The sequence below is a fragment of the Rhinopithecus bieti genome, unplaced genomic scaffold, assembly GCF_001698545.2.
Source record: "Rhinopithecus bieti isolate Rb0 unplaced genomic scaffold, ASM169854v2 scaffold_13262, whole genome shotgun sequence".
Classification (NCBI taxonomy): domain Eukaryota; kingdom Metazoa; phylum Chordata; class Mammalia; order Primates; family Cercopithecidae; genus Rhinopithecus; species Rhinopithecus bieti.
In genome coordinates, this window is record NW_016808004.1 from 3,773,481 (window position 1) to 3,789,105 (window position 15,625).

The window sequence follows — 15,625 nt, forward strand, 5'->3', positions numbered from 1 at the left end:
AGACCATCCTGGCTAACACAGTGAAACCCTGTCTCTACTAAAAATACAAAAAAAATTAGCCGGGCGTGGTGGCGGGCGACTGTAGTCCCAGCTACTCGGGAGGCTGAGGCAGGAGAATGACTTGAACCCGGGAAGCAGAGTTTGCAGTGAGCCGAGATCACGCCACTGCACTCCAACCTGGGCGACAGAGCGAGACTCAGTCTCAACAACAACAACAACAACAAAAATTTAGATCTATTTCCATAGGATAGCCTCTAAAAAGTGGACTCTGATTCAAAGGATATAAATATATTTAAAGATTTTGAAGGCTGAGCACGGTGCCTTATGCCTGTAATCCCAGCACTTTGGGAGGCAGAGGTAGGTGGATTGCCTGAGGTCAGGAGTTCAAGACCAGCCTGACCAACATGGTGAAACCCTATCTCTAGTAAAAATAGAAAAAATTAGCCAGGCCTGGTGGCAGATGCCTGTAATCCCAGCTACTCAGGAGGCTGAGGCAGGAGAATCGCTTGAACCCAGGTGGCAGAGGTTGCAGTGAGCCAAGATCATGCCACTGCACTCCAGCCTGGAAAACAAGAGCAAAACTTTGTCTCAAAATAAGTAAATAGATAAATAATAATAAAGATTTTGAGACAAGATTTTGAAACATCTTTTACCCAAGAGAAACAAATCCTTTATGTTAATGATGACTTATCCAAGAAACACTATTACGGGTGAATGAAACTATAATTTGGAACAAAGTGTATTTTCTTAAAAATGCATAATAATGCATCATATGCATATAATTTCATTATAATGCAATACATGTGTTCTACTTAAGGTGTAAATTGACAGAGAGGAACCTAACCATTTAGAGGTCTACTGCAAGATTCAAAACAGGAACCCACTAGGTACTCAGGATATTTGAATCATAGATTCAAATATTGGAAAGCTGAGACATGTCTCAACAGGATTCAGTCTGTCCCCATATTTAGATTTCTGTATTTGTGTGTTTCTGGAACATTGATTTGCCTTACAATAAGGTGTTTTATGTATAAAGAAAAACATGGTTCATGCTGCATATTAAATATTTCCTTTTCCGATTATCCTGTTTTATCACTCTAGAATCAAACTTTTATAATGATAATTATAACTTAGTCTTGGCAAATCAAATTCAAAATTAACCAAAATTGCTTTTTGACCTGAAATCAAAACAAATTAGTTTACTAATTTGTAAAACATCTTTGTTTTACTTCTCTGAAACAAATGAAGATAGCTAGATTTTTTTTTTCTTTTAAGAGATCAAAACATGATTAAACATCTCATATCTATCTTAAGCTGTTCAGAACCCCATATCTTTTCTTTCCATAATGTTTCCTCTGTTAATATTTGGCAAGAAGGATTTTATAAGTTTAATATGTATACATGACTACAGTAATTTATTCTCATTGATATCAATATAAGTAGTGGACTGGTTCTGTGGGAGTTTTTTTATATGATATCAGAGCGTAAATGATTCATAATTGCTATTTGAGAATCTCATTCCCTAAGTCTTTTACTCGTCTACAGTGTTGTCAGATTTGGGGATTTGCTTGATTTTACCCAGATTCCTTACTAGTATATTTTAAACAAGTAGGGTAATGATTATTATTATTATTTTTATTTATTTATTTATTTATTTTTTGGTGGTTAGGGGTGGCAGTAACTTTTGTCAAGTATTTGTTTCCTCATTGACAACTCATTGGGTTGTTGTGGAAATTCAATTTTTAATTTTTTTTTCCGGCAGAGTCTCACTCTGTCACTCAGGCTGGAGTGCAGTGGCGCAATCTCATCTCACTATAACCTCCACCTCCCGGCTTCAAAGGATTCTTGTGCCTCGGTCTCCTGGGTTCAAGCACTTAGCCTTCTGAGTAGCTGGGATTACAGGTATAAGCCACCACGCCCAGCTAAGTTTTGTAGTTTTAGTAGAGACGGTGTTTTGCCACCTTGGCCAGGCTGGTCTTCAACTCCTGGGCTTAAGAGATCCGTTCGCCTCGGTCTCCCAAAGTGCTGGGATTACAGACGTGAGCTACCCCACCTGGCCCGAAATTCAAATTAAATAGCACCTAGTACAGATCTTGGGTACATAGTAGCTGCCATAATGATTTATGAAACATTTTATGAAGTTGTACATGAAATTTAATTAGCTTCCTGGTTGGCACTTTAAAAAACAGCAAGGCTGGGCGCAGTGGCTCACGCCCATAATCGCAGCACTTTGGGAGGCCGAGGCAGGTGGATCGCCTGAGGTCAGGAGTTTGAGACCAGCCTGGCCAACATAGTGAAACCCTATCTCTCCTAAAAGTACAAAAATTAGCCAGGCATGGTGGCGAGCGCCTGTAATCCCAGCTACTTGGGAGGCTGAGCCAGGAGAATTGCTTGAACCCAGGAGGCGGAGATTGCAGTGAGCCGAGATAGCGCCACTGCACTCCAGCTTTGGCAGCAGAGCGAGACTCTCTCTCAAAACAACAACAACAACAACAACAACAAAAGAAACCAAATCTCATCCATTTACCCATATGTAGCAGGCAAGAACTGAATGGCAAGATACCAGGGAAGTGACATGATGACATGGCTGTTTATTTCAATACAGTTTTGAGACACAGGAAGTGTGGAACCTGGCTTTGGGTTTGCCACAGAATACTGGGTCTCTGTAGATAATACGGGTAAAATTTCTTTAGGTGTATGTAACATGACCTACTTGCTCAGCTAAGAGTGCTGATTAAGTCCATGTTTTCCTAGTTATTCAAAATAATGTATTTCTAAGTCTTATCCTGTGTGAAAATGGTTTAAAGTTCATTTTTCTTCAAGTTATCTTCATAGATATTTCCAAGGACTTTCCTGGATTGTATTCAGTTTACGGGGTTCTTTCTTAGTTATTACTATAGGAGAAAAGTGTGTTTCTGCTACTGCAGCACATGGGTGGGGAGGAGTGAGTATGAACAGGAGACACCTCAGAGCCCAGGGGATGTGGGAAGGAATGGGTCTATGCAGCTGTACAACCTGATGATGAGGGGTTGGAATCATGTTGGGTGAGAAGGGAATCCATGGTACAGTGAAGTTGCTTAGTGTGGAGTTTCAGAACCCAAGTGGAATGAGGATGACATCTACACCAGTAAAGTGGTAGCTGCAGAGATAGAAGATTGGTTACATACGGAAGGAGGGGGATTGATTAAATAAATACAGTGAGGGTGATGAGAGCAGGTTTCTCATGGTAATAAGAGAAGAGAGTTCCAAATACGGAAAGGAAGAAAACTACAATAAGCCTTGTGGTATTAGATGGGAATATTGTGGTTGTTTCCATTTTAAAATATTTTAAATTATTGAAGTTATTTATAAATAATTTTGAAACAATATAGCTTAAAATGAAGGTATATAAGTTTATAAATGGAGCCAAATATTATGTATATACTCCTGAAGTGTTGCCAGACTTTGCTGAGCTTTGAAAAGAACCATATGATTTATAAGATGATCCTAGAAGCTTATCGAAAAAACTTTGGCTTTGAAATTTTCAGCTATACAAATAGAATATTATGAAGTCTAAAATTAAATCTGAATAGGTCTGTTATACACAGAAGCTGTTTTTTTGTTGTTGTTGTTGTTGTTTTTTTTTTGTTTTTTTTTTGAGACGGAGTCTGGCTCTGTCGCCCAGGCTGGAGTGCAGTGGCCGGATCTCAGCTCACTGCAAGCTCCGCCTCCCAGGTTCACGCCATTCTCCTGCCTCAGCCTCCCGAGTAGCTGGGACTACAGGCGCCTGCCACCTCGCCTGGCTAATTTTTTGTATTTTTTAGTAGAGACGGGGTTTCACCATGTTAGCCAGGATGGTCTCGATCTCCTGACCTCGTGATCCGCCCGTCTCGGCCTCCCAAAGTGCTGGGATTACAGGCTTGAGCCACCGCGCCCGGCCCACAGAAGCTGTTTTAAGCACATAAGAGAAGCTTTTAAAGAAAGGTCATGGAGAGCATCAGAACATAGTCTGTAGGCTACCAGGGTCTACCTGATAAAGTCAGATTTTGGCGCTGAGCTTCCTGGTATCCAAAGCAAAATGTTGCATAAGGGGATTTAAATTCAGGTCCATGGATTTCCTCGGATTATATGTAAATTTGCATGTGTGTGAATTTTTTTTTTTCAGGAGAAAGAATGCATAGTTTTCATTAAATTCTCAGGGGTTTGTGATGCAAAAAAATGTTGAACCATTTTATTTATATATATGTAACTGAGGGGACTCTGAGTTTATTTTTAGAAATTCTTCTGCAGCTTACATTAATAGAGCATATGTTGCCTAATTAAATGTAGGTTTTAAATCAGTCTTCATATATATGAGGAATTAACATTGTATTGAATAGCTTTTATATGCCTAGAAGAAAAAGTACTATTATACATTGATTCATTCTCACAGCAGTGATTCATTCTCGCAGCAATGATTCATTCTCCCAACAATGATACAAAGTAATTATTGTCCTGTTGTCCTGATGAGGAAACTGAGATTGGGATTAAAAAGATTGCCCAATGTTACAAAACTAGCAGGAGGCCAAGTAAGGTAGTAGGTGTTCTTTCTGCTCCTCTACACTCTTATCTCTAGTGGAGTGCCTGCTATGTTCAGGGCATTGCACAGGGTGCTGGTGATGTAATATTGAACACAACAGACTCTTACCCCGACCTTGAAAAGAATATAGGGGAATTAGGCATAGGGAATTTTAAATTATTGAGAATGCATTTATTTCAGATATTCCTTATGTTAGTCCATTTGCTCTTTTAAGAATGCTAGCAATGCTTTATTGTATTTCCTTAAGCCACCCAATACCCTTAGGGGAAAACACCTATTATTCAGATGCACAAGTGAGGCAGAGTATAAATATGACTTGGCTCATTATCACCAAGTTTACTTGCAGGATCAAATTTAGAACCATGATTTGTAATACTTTATATTACACAGTAGTGATCAGTCTTCATAGTTAAAAAAATTAAACCAGGTCGAGTCACAATGGCTCACGCCTGTAATCCCAGCACTTTGGGAGGCCGAGGCAGGCAGATCACAAGGTCAAGAGAACAAGACCATCCTGGCCAACATGGTGAAACCCTGTCTCTACTTAAAAAAATAAAAATAAAAAAATTAATTGGGCGTGGTGGCGCATGCCTGTAGTCCCAACTACTCAGTAGGGTAAGGCAGGAGAATCACTTGAACCTGGGGGGCAGAGGTTGCAGTGAGCTGAGATCACGCCACTGCACTCCAGCCTGGGCAACCAGAGAGGGACTCCATCTCAGAAAAAAAAAATTAAACCAGTTTTTAAAGCTATATGTGTATTTGTTAATTTTCTCCAAGTGTACTTAGTTCCCCCCTGCCTCCCTTGCAGGGATTTAAAAGAAAATGGAAAAGGAAAGAGGTTCAGGGCTGGATACAGTGGCTCATGTCTGTAATCCCAGCACTTCGGGAGGCTGAGGCGGGAGGATCACTTAAGGCCAGGTGTTTGAGACCAGCCTAGGCAACAAAGAAAGACCCCATCTTGCTTTTTTCTTTTCCTATTTTTTTTTTAGTGGGAGTCTCACTCCGTGGCCCGGCTGGAGTGCAGTGGCAAAGTCTCGGCTCCTGAGTAGCTGGGATTATAGTTATAGGCAGGTGCCACCACGCTCAGCTAATTTTTTTTATTTTTAGTAGAGACGGGATTTTACCATGTTGGCCAGGCTGGTCTCGAACTCCTGACCTCAGGTGATCCACCATGCCTGGTCCCATCTTGCTTTTTTAAAATGAGAAGAGATTCAGCTGTGTCTTTTCAAAGGCTTCTGTCTCTCTCTCCTTTTGGAAGGACATGCTTTGTGCGGCTGAAATGGAGAAAGAAAGGCTAAGATCCTTAGGATCCAGAATGTCTGGCAACAAGTCCTAGAGGCTACAATCACAACTATAGACGAACAACATTTCCCATCAGGGCATTTGCTCTGAAGGGGAGGATTCTTGTGGAAACAAGTAGGCTTAGAGAAATGCAGAGCTACTCTTGGCACAGCCTAAACTGCGGAGTGAAGCGCTCAGTTTAGCGCTGCGGCTGAGAAGCTGTTGGTGTTATTCTATGTGCTCACAAGAGAAGGTGTACAGTTGGTGTAGGATATGACAACAAAATGTTTTATAATCTCATCATACAAACCCAAGAGAAGAGTGAATTTCAAGAAGTGTGAGTGCATGTTTAAAATTGTAAGGAAATTTTTTTCTCTTTGTTTTTATTTCTTCCTAGTAGATAGCAGTGCCTCCAGCAATGGTAGCTGATACCTTGAAATCTAGTTTAATTTCATTTAGCACATGACAGTGCAGTGCATGTCTTACAAGAAATTTTATTCTCTCCATTATTACTCAGTATGTCTACATCTTCCCTTGAAATTGCTCTATTATTGTGTGGTAATGGAGAAGTCTCTTAAACTTTCTGAACTGTGAATTTTTCCTTCTGTGGAGCAGTGAGGAAGATTCTTGATATACTCTAAATGATTAACAAAAAGCATCATAGTAGTTCAAGGCACAGATAGGCTTTATAAGCTGAAAACCCTGGATTTGAAATCCTTCTTTATTACCTCTCAGCTTTGTTAACCTTGAGTAAGTTTCTCATCCTCTCAGTTTCATCTTTGAGTGAAGGGTGGTAGTAATTATAACTGCCTCCTGGAGCTGTTTTGAGGATTGTATCAAATATATATGCAACTCTTCGTATATAATAACATGCTAACATTATATATTAAATATGTATGATTGGAAATCTTAGTGATGATAAGGAAGGTGATATATATGTGCGTATGCATGCTATTTTCTTTAGAAAGTGGTGACATTATACTGGGCACAGGTGTGTGTGTGCTTGTAGTTCCAGCTACTTGAGAGGCTGAGGTGGGAGGATCACTTGAGCCTAGGAGTTTGAGACCAGCCTGTGCAACATAGCAAGACCTCATCTCTTAAAAAAATAATAAAGGCTGGGTGCGGTGCCTCACACCTGTAATCCCAGAGCTTTGGGAAGCTGAGGTTGGAGGATTGCTTGAGCCCAGAAGTTCAAGAGCAGCCTGGGCAATATAGCGAGACCCTATTTATGTTAAAAATAACATTAGAAAAGGCAAAAGAAAGTAAAAGAAAGTGGTGAAGTTAAATGGGTTGTATTAACTTAAAACTACTTGATGTTTCTAAAATCTACGACAACCAATCTTTTTGACATCCTCCTATGTCCTCCCTTGAAATTGCTACCAGAGCTCCTTGACCTCTAACTTGGTGCCAGTATTAAAGTTAAAAGGTGAAATTGTAAAGTTCAGATATCTCATCAGCCATGTAAGCATCTATTTTGCATCTAACTTGGTACATGGAACACAATATTAGTCAGAATTAATCCAGAAACTTATATAATTTCAAAGAAAGTCTTTTAAAATCATACTCTTAGGTGTCACTGAAATTAAAAAGGCTTTTCACTGTGGACAGCTTCATTAGATACTGTGATGACTGTACTCTTTTTTTGTTTGTTTGTTTGTTTTAAACAAGTGCACTTGGCAAATGACACCTACCAGAATGAAAAGAAATTTGATTTTTTTTTTTTTAAAACAGTGAAGTTATTTTAAAACTTGAGTGGAAAATGAGTTAATATCAAGCATGTTATGACTTGAGTTAACTTTATTTTTGAAGTTCTGGGTCAAGAATTTTTTCTTTAGCAGGAATGGGCATTTTGCAGATAGATTAGCTAATTTGCCAGCTGTTATAACCTTTTTAGTAAGTAAAATAAGTCGTAAATTATTTAGGATGAAGAGACCTTTTTTTATCCAAAAGAATCCATGGTTCATTGTAATATAACAATTTTATCAGTATTTCTAATTCTGGTATCAGTCATGCATATTCCATGGTGCCATTTGTGTAATGTTACTACAATCCTATCTTGTCACTTTGTGATTTAATTTTTTTACTCTGAATACTTCACATAGACATATAGAGGAGTAGCTGCTTAATTCCACAGATTTACCATAGGAGATACCATGGAGTACAGATGACACTTTTCTACAAAAATGGTCTTTTGTGGAATGTTTGATTCCTTCCCTATCCCAATCCCTCTAGAATTCTCAATTTGATCGTTAAATTCAGATGTACAAATTATGAGCAAATCCTCCCCAGAGACTTGGTTCAACCAAGAATTTTTTATTAAGAAGCTTCAAAGATGAGGAAACTGACAAGTGAGACTTGTCTATGGAAATATTTTATGGAGAAGTAACTTTTAAAACAGCTTTTGAAATATAATTCTTATACCATACACCTCACCCGTTGAAAGTATACAGTCCGTGGCTTTTAGTAGATTCACAGAGTGCAACCATTACTACAATTTTAGAACATTTTTATTATCTCAAAAGGAAACCCCGTACCTGTTAGCCATCACTGTCCAATCTCCCCATTCTCTCCCGGCCCTAGGCAACTACTAATCTATTTTCTATCCCTATAGATTTGCCTGTTCTGGACATCTTCTACAAAGAGAATCATATAATATGTTGTCCTTTGGGGGTGGCTTCTTCCCAGAAACAAGTAATACATGGTCCTTTGGATCTGGCTACTTTTATTTAGCACATTGTTTTGAAGGTTTATCCATGTCGTAATACATTTCTTTTCTTACTGCAAAATAATATTCTTTTATGTGGATATATCACATTTTATTTATCCATTTATCAGTTGATGGACATTTATGTTGTTTCTACTTTTTGGACAGTATGAATAATGCTGCTGTGAATATCTGTGGAAACATATGCATTCATTTCTCCTGGGTGTTTACATGTAGGAGTAGAATAATCATTTAGGGAATTGCCAGACTGTTTTCCAAACATGCTGTACCATTTTTCCGCTAGCAATATATAAGGGTTTCAGTTTCTGCACATTCTTTGTTTTTTTTTATACTTTAAGTTCTAGGGTACATGTGCACAACGTGCAAGTTTGTTACATATATATACATGTGCCATATTGGTGTGTGCTGCACCCATTAACTCATCATTTACATTAGGTATATCTCCTAATACTATCCTTCCCCCCTACCCCCTCCCCACAATAGGACCTTGTATGTGATGCTCCCCTTCCTGTGTCCAAGTGATCTCATTGTTCAATTCCCACCTATGAGTGAGAACATGCGGTATTTGGTTTTCTGTTCTTGTGATAGTTTGCTGAGAATGATGGTTTCCAGCTGCATCTGTGTCCCTACAAAGGACACGAACTCATCCTTTTTTATGGCTGCATAGTATTCCATGTTGTATATGTGCCACATTTTCTTAATCCAGTCTGTCACTGATGGACATTTGGGTTGATTCCAAGTCTTTGCTATTGTGAATAGTGCCGCAATAAACGTACGTGTGCATGTGTCTTTATAGCAGCATGACTTACGATCTTTTGGGTATATCCCCAGTAACGGGATGGCTGGGTCAAATGGTATTTCTAGTTCTAGATCCTTGAGGAATCGCCACACTGTTTTCCACAATGGTTGAACTAGTTTATAGTCCGAAGTTTCTGCACATTCTTACCAACTCTTATTATTTTCTGCCTTTATAGCCATCCTAGGGGGTATGAAGTAGTATCACATTTTTATTTACACTTCCTTGATGGTTAATGATGATGCTGAGCATCTTTTATCTGCTCATTAGCCATTTGTAATCTTTTGGAAGAACTGTCTGTTCAGGTCCTCTTTCCATTTTTTAATTGGATTGTCTTTTAATAATGACTTACAATTTTTTATATATTCTGTGTACAAATTCCTTATCAGATACATGATTTGCAAGATTCTTTCCTCATTCTGTGGTTTTATCTTTTCACTTTGTTAATGGTGTCCTTTGAAGCATAACAGTTTTAAATTTTAATCATATCTTATTTTTTTCTTTTGTTGTTTATGTTTTTGGTGTCATGTCTAAGAAACCATTGCCTGTCCTAAATCAAGGATCAGGAAAAAAACAAACGAACAGACTCATTGACTAATTCAAGGTAAAAAGATTTTACATACATGTTTTCTTAGGAGAGTTTTAGATTTAGGTCTTTCATCCAAAAGATCAAGACTATTCATCTTTTCCCTGTGAGTTATCTTGACAGAGGAAGTGATTCTTCAGCATTGTCTTTAAAGGGGAAATGTAAATAGCAGAAATGATAGCATTCCAGTCTGGCTTCTAGATAAATTATGTGAAGTATATGAGATTAAGATAAGATATTTGGATCAGAGAGGTGTTTGCCTGTGGTGTATATAAGTCAGAGTTAAAATATGGAATTAGAGAATCAAGTTGTAGTGGTAGAAGTCTGTTAAGACATAACTGATTTTCTCAACCTCTTCTGTCGAAATAAGTTGTGGAATCCAGTGATTATAATAAGTGTGTGGAGAAATGGAGAGATGTTTAAGTATATGAGAGCTGCTCTAAATTTATAAGATAAAGCCAAAAGAAAGCAGTTAAAGCAGAGATCGAGCTTAAAAAATGTAATTTATGATTTTATTTCCTTCAAATAAATATAGCAGCACAGAATTAGAGACAATTAACTCAGTGGCAAAGTAGTAGAGGGATTGTTAGTGAAGAGTCAGAAGTCCTTAGTTCTAATTGTAATCTATATTAGGTATGTGACCTTGAATAAATCATGGCCTTCTGAACGGTAGCTTGCCTTTACTGAGGCTCTAACATATGCAGGATTTTTGCAAGCCTCAATCTTCTCTTTTGTAAAATGGAGATAATGTCATATTACTTTGGAAACTTTTTAAAGAGCCATACACGTAGAAGGGATTATTATACTTGAAATTTGGAAATTATTCAGTGCAGTACTACTAGTAGCAACTGATAGTACATGTATCTTTACTCAAAACAATTATGTAAGGGATGCTGTATTCTTGTTTTGAAGAAGAAACCAGTTTTCAGTGATTATGAAAGTTATACTGTCATAGTCAACAGAGCAGTGATTCTAATCCTGTTCTTCCTGATTTCTTTATATCATCATGATTTTTGCTTGAAGGATAATAGATCCTGGTGGATAGGTATGGAAAGGGAATAGGATACTAGCAATGAGACTAAAATTATTAGACATATTAGACATATGAAAGCTTGAAGTATAATTCCAAAGGGGCAACGAGTCCTGAGATTGGTGATCTCAGAGGTGAAGTGGAAGAGTGCCATATGTTAATAAGGTTAAAGGTATATGCCATCTGATTAACTTATAAATAAGTACCAGAATTAAATGTTGTAAAGCCCAGTCAAATAATAGGTTATCCATGTGTGTGCTAGAATCTTTGAAATTTTTGTTCAGGAGTGAAAGGAAACACAGAAGACCAGTGAGGTAATGAAGTCACAATGGGGAGCTGAGGTAAGTACAAGAGGCCAAAATAAATTACAGCTTGTAGAGATAGGTAGACTTTGCTTTGAACTATGAGAAAATCATTTCTTAGAATTAGTTCCCGTATTTATACTCTTTGAAGACTCTTGTCACCCCACCAATAAAGGGCCTGTGGTTACTTTCCCAATGTCTTGGAACTAAGCTTCTCTTGAGTACTTTATAGCTCTGATCTCAGCTCTTTGCATACTTCTCACCCTTCCGGTGGTTGAGTTGAGAACTCCCATGAGTTAGGAAACATTATTTGGGAATATATGCCTAAGAGTCATAACAGAAACGAAGTACAGAAAAGAGCAGAACAATTTTTATTTCTTGGTTTATCCTATGCCATTGCCTTTTCAATGACGAGTTCAAAGTTTAAGCTTTACTCGGGCTACTAAGTTATCAAGCAGTGGACATGCTTCTCTTGGATAGAGCTGAGGTGTGGAGATGTCATCAGCTGGCACAGGGGAAGCAAAGAACTTTGAACTCTAATTCTGATTAGCAAACTTGCAATTTCTGCATAGAAGTTCATAGTGATTGGTATCTAGGAGAATACATCTGAGATGGAAGTATGGAACAGGAAAGGTAACTAACCAGGCTCCATAGAGTACAGTCTGAAACACGAGCAGACTAGGAAGTCTTCAGAGATCACAAAGACCTGAGCTGTTCTCATTTACACTGCTCTGTTTCTCTGAAATGGCAGGACTGGGATTCAGAAGAAACAACTGAGTTGAGAAACATTATTTGAGAGAAAACTAATGCTGTATGCTAATCTTGCATGTAAGTGCTTGTGTACTTAATAAATGATGAGGAATAGCAAAAGAGGGAACCAAAAGTAAGAATCTTAAATCTAGTTTACCCTTTTCCTATGTAGTAGTATTTAAGATCAGGGAATCTGAAATTAGACTCCTCAGGTTTTCACAATATTTCCTTCTTTCATTAACTTATGCAACAGGACATCGAACCTGTTTGGTGTAAAGGAACTAATAGTGGGGGGAAAAAAATTTAGGCTGTTTTACATGGAGATTATATGCTAATTGCCAGACTGCTTGCCAGTGAGTTCAGTCTTGTATTGTGTGCTGACCAACTTGGGACAAAAATGGAGATTAGATACTTAATATTCGGTAATAATATGCTAAGGGACCTGCTCCTTATCTGTTGCCTAGACTATCTCTCTTCCAGTATCAAGTCAGGTTACCAGAAAGCTACAGGCTTAAACTGTGTTCCTTCAGCTCATGTAGAAACTCACTCACTGAACTATGATTTTATAAGCCCGTGGTTATTGTTATAGATGGTTATAAGAGTCATCTGTGGGCCAGGCGCAGTGGCTAACATAATCTCAGCACTTCGGGAGGCTGAGGCGGGTGGATCACTTGAGGTCAGGAGTACTAGACCAGCCTGGCCAACATGGTAGAATTCCATCTCTACTGAAAATACAAAACTTAGCCAGGTGTGGTGGTGAATGCCTATAATCCTAGCTAGTCAGGAGGCTGAGGCACAAGAATCTCTTGAATCCAGGGGAGGCTGCAGTGAGCCCAGATCGTGCCACTGCACCCCAGCCTGGGAGACAGAGTGAGATTCTGACTCAAAAAAAGAATCGTCTATGAAGGATGTCTTTTCATCTTTAAAAAAAATAATTCTTAAAGATTTTAGTTAGGCTGGTCATGGTGGCTCATGCCTTTAATCCCAGCAGTTTGGGAGACCAGGGTAGGTGTGTCTCTTGGGCCCAGGAGTTTGAGACCAGCCTGGGCAATATGGTGAAACCCCATCTCTACAAAAAATACAAAAATTAGCTTGGCGTGGTGGCGCATACCTGTAGTCCCGGCTAGTCAGGAGGCTGAGGTGGGAGGGTCACTTACCCAGGTGGCAGAGGTTGCTGGGAGCTGAGATTTCGCCATTGAACTCTAGGCTGGGTGACAGAGTGAGACCCTGTCTCAAACAAACAAACAAACAAAAAATTTAATTATTAGTTCTTCTCATATAAAAGCCCACATGTAAATTTCTCCTCCAGTTAAGTAGAGATAAATTCTATTCTTAAACACTTTTTTTTAATCGCTAATGAAAAAAATACAATGAGACCATCCTATCTCCATTTTTGCTTTGGTTGCTAGAAAACTCAAAAGTGTTCACTTGCAGTAGCTAGCCTTGGTTTATGTTTCTAGTTCAGTTGTCTGCTTCCCTGTCTCCCATTATAACTTTTATTCTTTAATTGTAGTTTTATTGAAAGTAATTTTATTAAAAGTTTTTTAAAACAAATGAATTTTACAAGTCATTTTAAATTCCTGTTTGGAAGTAAAGTAGATTATGGATTAGTAACTGGTACTGCAACAGAATTGTGTAATATGCAAAGATCTATTCCAGGAATACTGCTTCCTAATTAACGTGACGCCTGAGCAGAGATTTGCCTTTTGAAACATACAGTGTTACTGAAGAGCCAAATGTGAAAATTGAAAACTCTCTTTCTTTTTTCTTCTTTTTTTTTTTTTTTAGGCGAAGTCTCACTCTGTTGCCCAGGCTGGAATGCAATGGCGCAATCTCGGCTCACTGCAACCTCCACCTCCCGGGTTCAAGTGATTCTCCTGCCTCATTCAGCCTCCTGAATAGTTGGGGTTATAGGTGCCCATCACCACGCTCAGCTTATTTTTGTATTTTTAGTAGAAATGGGGTTTTGCCGTGTTGGCCAGGCTAGTCTTGAACTCCTGTCCTCAGGTGGTCCGCCCACCTCAGCCTCCCAAAGTGCTGGGATTACAGGCGTGAGTCTCTGTGCCGGGCTGAGCTCTCTTTCTTTTAAGAAAGAAGTATAGTTCTGGAGTTTATTTTATATATATTATTTCTGCCCTAAGATATATGATTCATAGGCCAATGGTTTCTAGCCTGTGCACTTAGATCCTTGGTTACAGTGAAACTATTTTAAGTGGTCAACTTTTTAATATCACTGAATATTAGTTGATATCAAGAAATTATGGTAAATTTAATAGGTGTGAGAATGGTATTGTAGTTATTTAGGAGAATGGCTTTAAATTTGGGAGATATGTGCTGAAGTATTTTGGTGTGTATGTGTGTCTTAGTTTATAGGGCTACTATAACAAAATGCCCTAGACTGAGTAGTTTAAAAACAACAGAAATTTATTTCTCACAGTTCTGGAAACTGGGAAGTCCAGGTTCAAGGTGCCAGTAGATTTGGTGTCTGGCAAAGGCCTGTTTCTCTTAGATAGGTGTCACCATCTTGCTGCATCATCAGAAAAGGCTTGCTATGTTGCCCAGGCTGGAGTGCAGCGGCGTGATCTCAGCTCACTGCAACCTCTGCTTCCTGGGTTCAAGCAATTCTCCGTTTCAGCCTCCCGAGTAGCTGCTATTACAGGTGTGTGCCACCACGCCCAGCTAATTTTTGTATTTTTTTCATAGAGATGGGGTTTTGCCATGTTGGCCAGACTGGTTGCTGGTCTCGAACTCCTGCCCTCGGGTGATTCGCCCTCCTCAACCTCCCAAAGTGCTGGGATTACAGATGTGAGCCACCACGCCCAGCCCGCCTCTAGCCTCTTTTATAAGGCATCAGTCACATTCATGAGGGTGAAGCCCTTATGACTTAATCACTTTCCAAAAGCCTCACCTTTTAACACTATCACATTGGGTATTAGGTTCCAACATATGAATTTTGGGGAGACATGCAGACCATAGCAGTGTGGATGATCATATGTAATTTACTTTAAGTGGTTTAGGGGTACATATGTGTGAAGGTGAAGCAAATATGGCAAAAGGTTAACAGTTGTTGAATATAGGTGGTAAGTATATGGCTGTTTATTATGACATCTTTTCTGGTTTTTTCAGTATATTTGAAATTTTTTATGATTAAAAGTTAGAGAAAGGGTGCTCATACTTGAATAATTGTGGCCAGGCACAGTGGCTCACGCTTGTAATCCCAGCACTTTGGGAGGCTGAGCCGGGTGGATCGTGAGGTCAGGAGTTCGAGACCAGCCTGACCAACACAGTGAAACCCTGTCTCTACTAAAAATACAAAAATTAGCTGGGCGTGATGGCGGGTGCCTGTGATCCCAGCTACTCAGGAGGCTGAGTCAGGAGAATCGCTTGAACCTGAGAGGTGGAGGTGGCAGTGAGCCAAAATCACACCACTGCACTCCAGCCTGGGCGACAGAGCTAGACTCCGTCTCAAAAAAAAAAAAAAAAAAAAAGGAAAAGAATAATTGTCATTACTAGTCCAGCCTTCATTTTTTTAAAGGAGAAGTTTCATCACCATGATTCAACGGCTTAGACTTGTTTTTGCCTAGCATTGTATAACTA

General features: G+C 39.0%; 1 protein-coding gene across 6 annotated transcripts in view; it reads left to right on the forward strand.

Annotated features, from left to right (window-relative positions):
* TMCC1 (transmembrane and coiled-coil domain family 1) overlaps positions 1-15,625 on the forward strand; it is a 257,166-nt gene that overhangs the window by 151,936 nt on the left and 89,605 nt on the right. The window contains exon 1 of one of the 6 annotated variants that reach the window (XM_017885044.1): positions 11,274-11,317. The exons of 4 other annotated variants lie outside the window; for them this stretch is intronic. In XM_017885044.1, the coding sequence (XP_017740533.1) occupies positions 11,294-11,317 (24 nt within the window). In that variant the 5' untranslated portion in view covers positions 11,274-11,293. Of the gene's footprint in view, positions 1-11,273; positions 11,318-12,076; positions 12,107-15,625 lie in introns of those variants that run through there. One more of the 6 variants, XM_017885045.1, reaches the window with a different exon arrangement.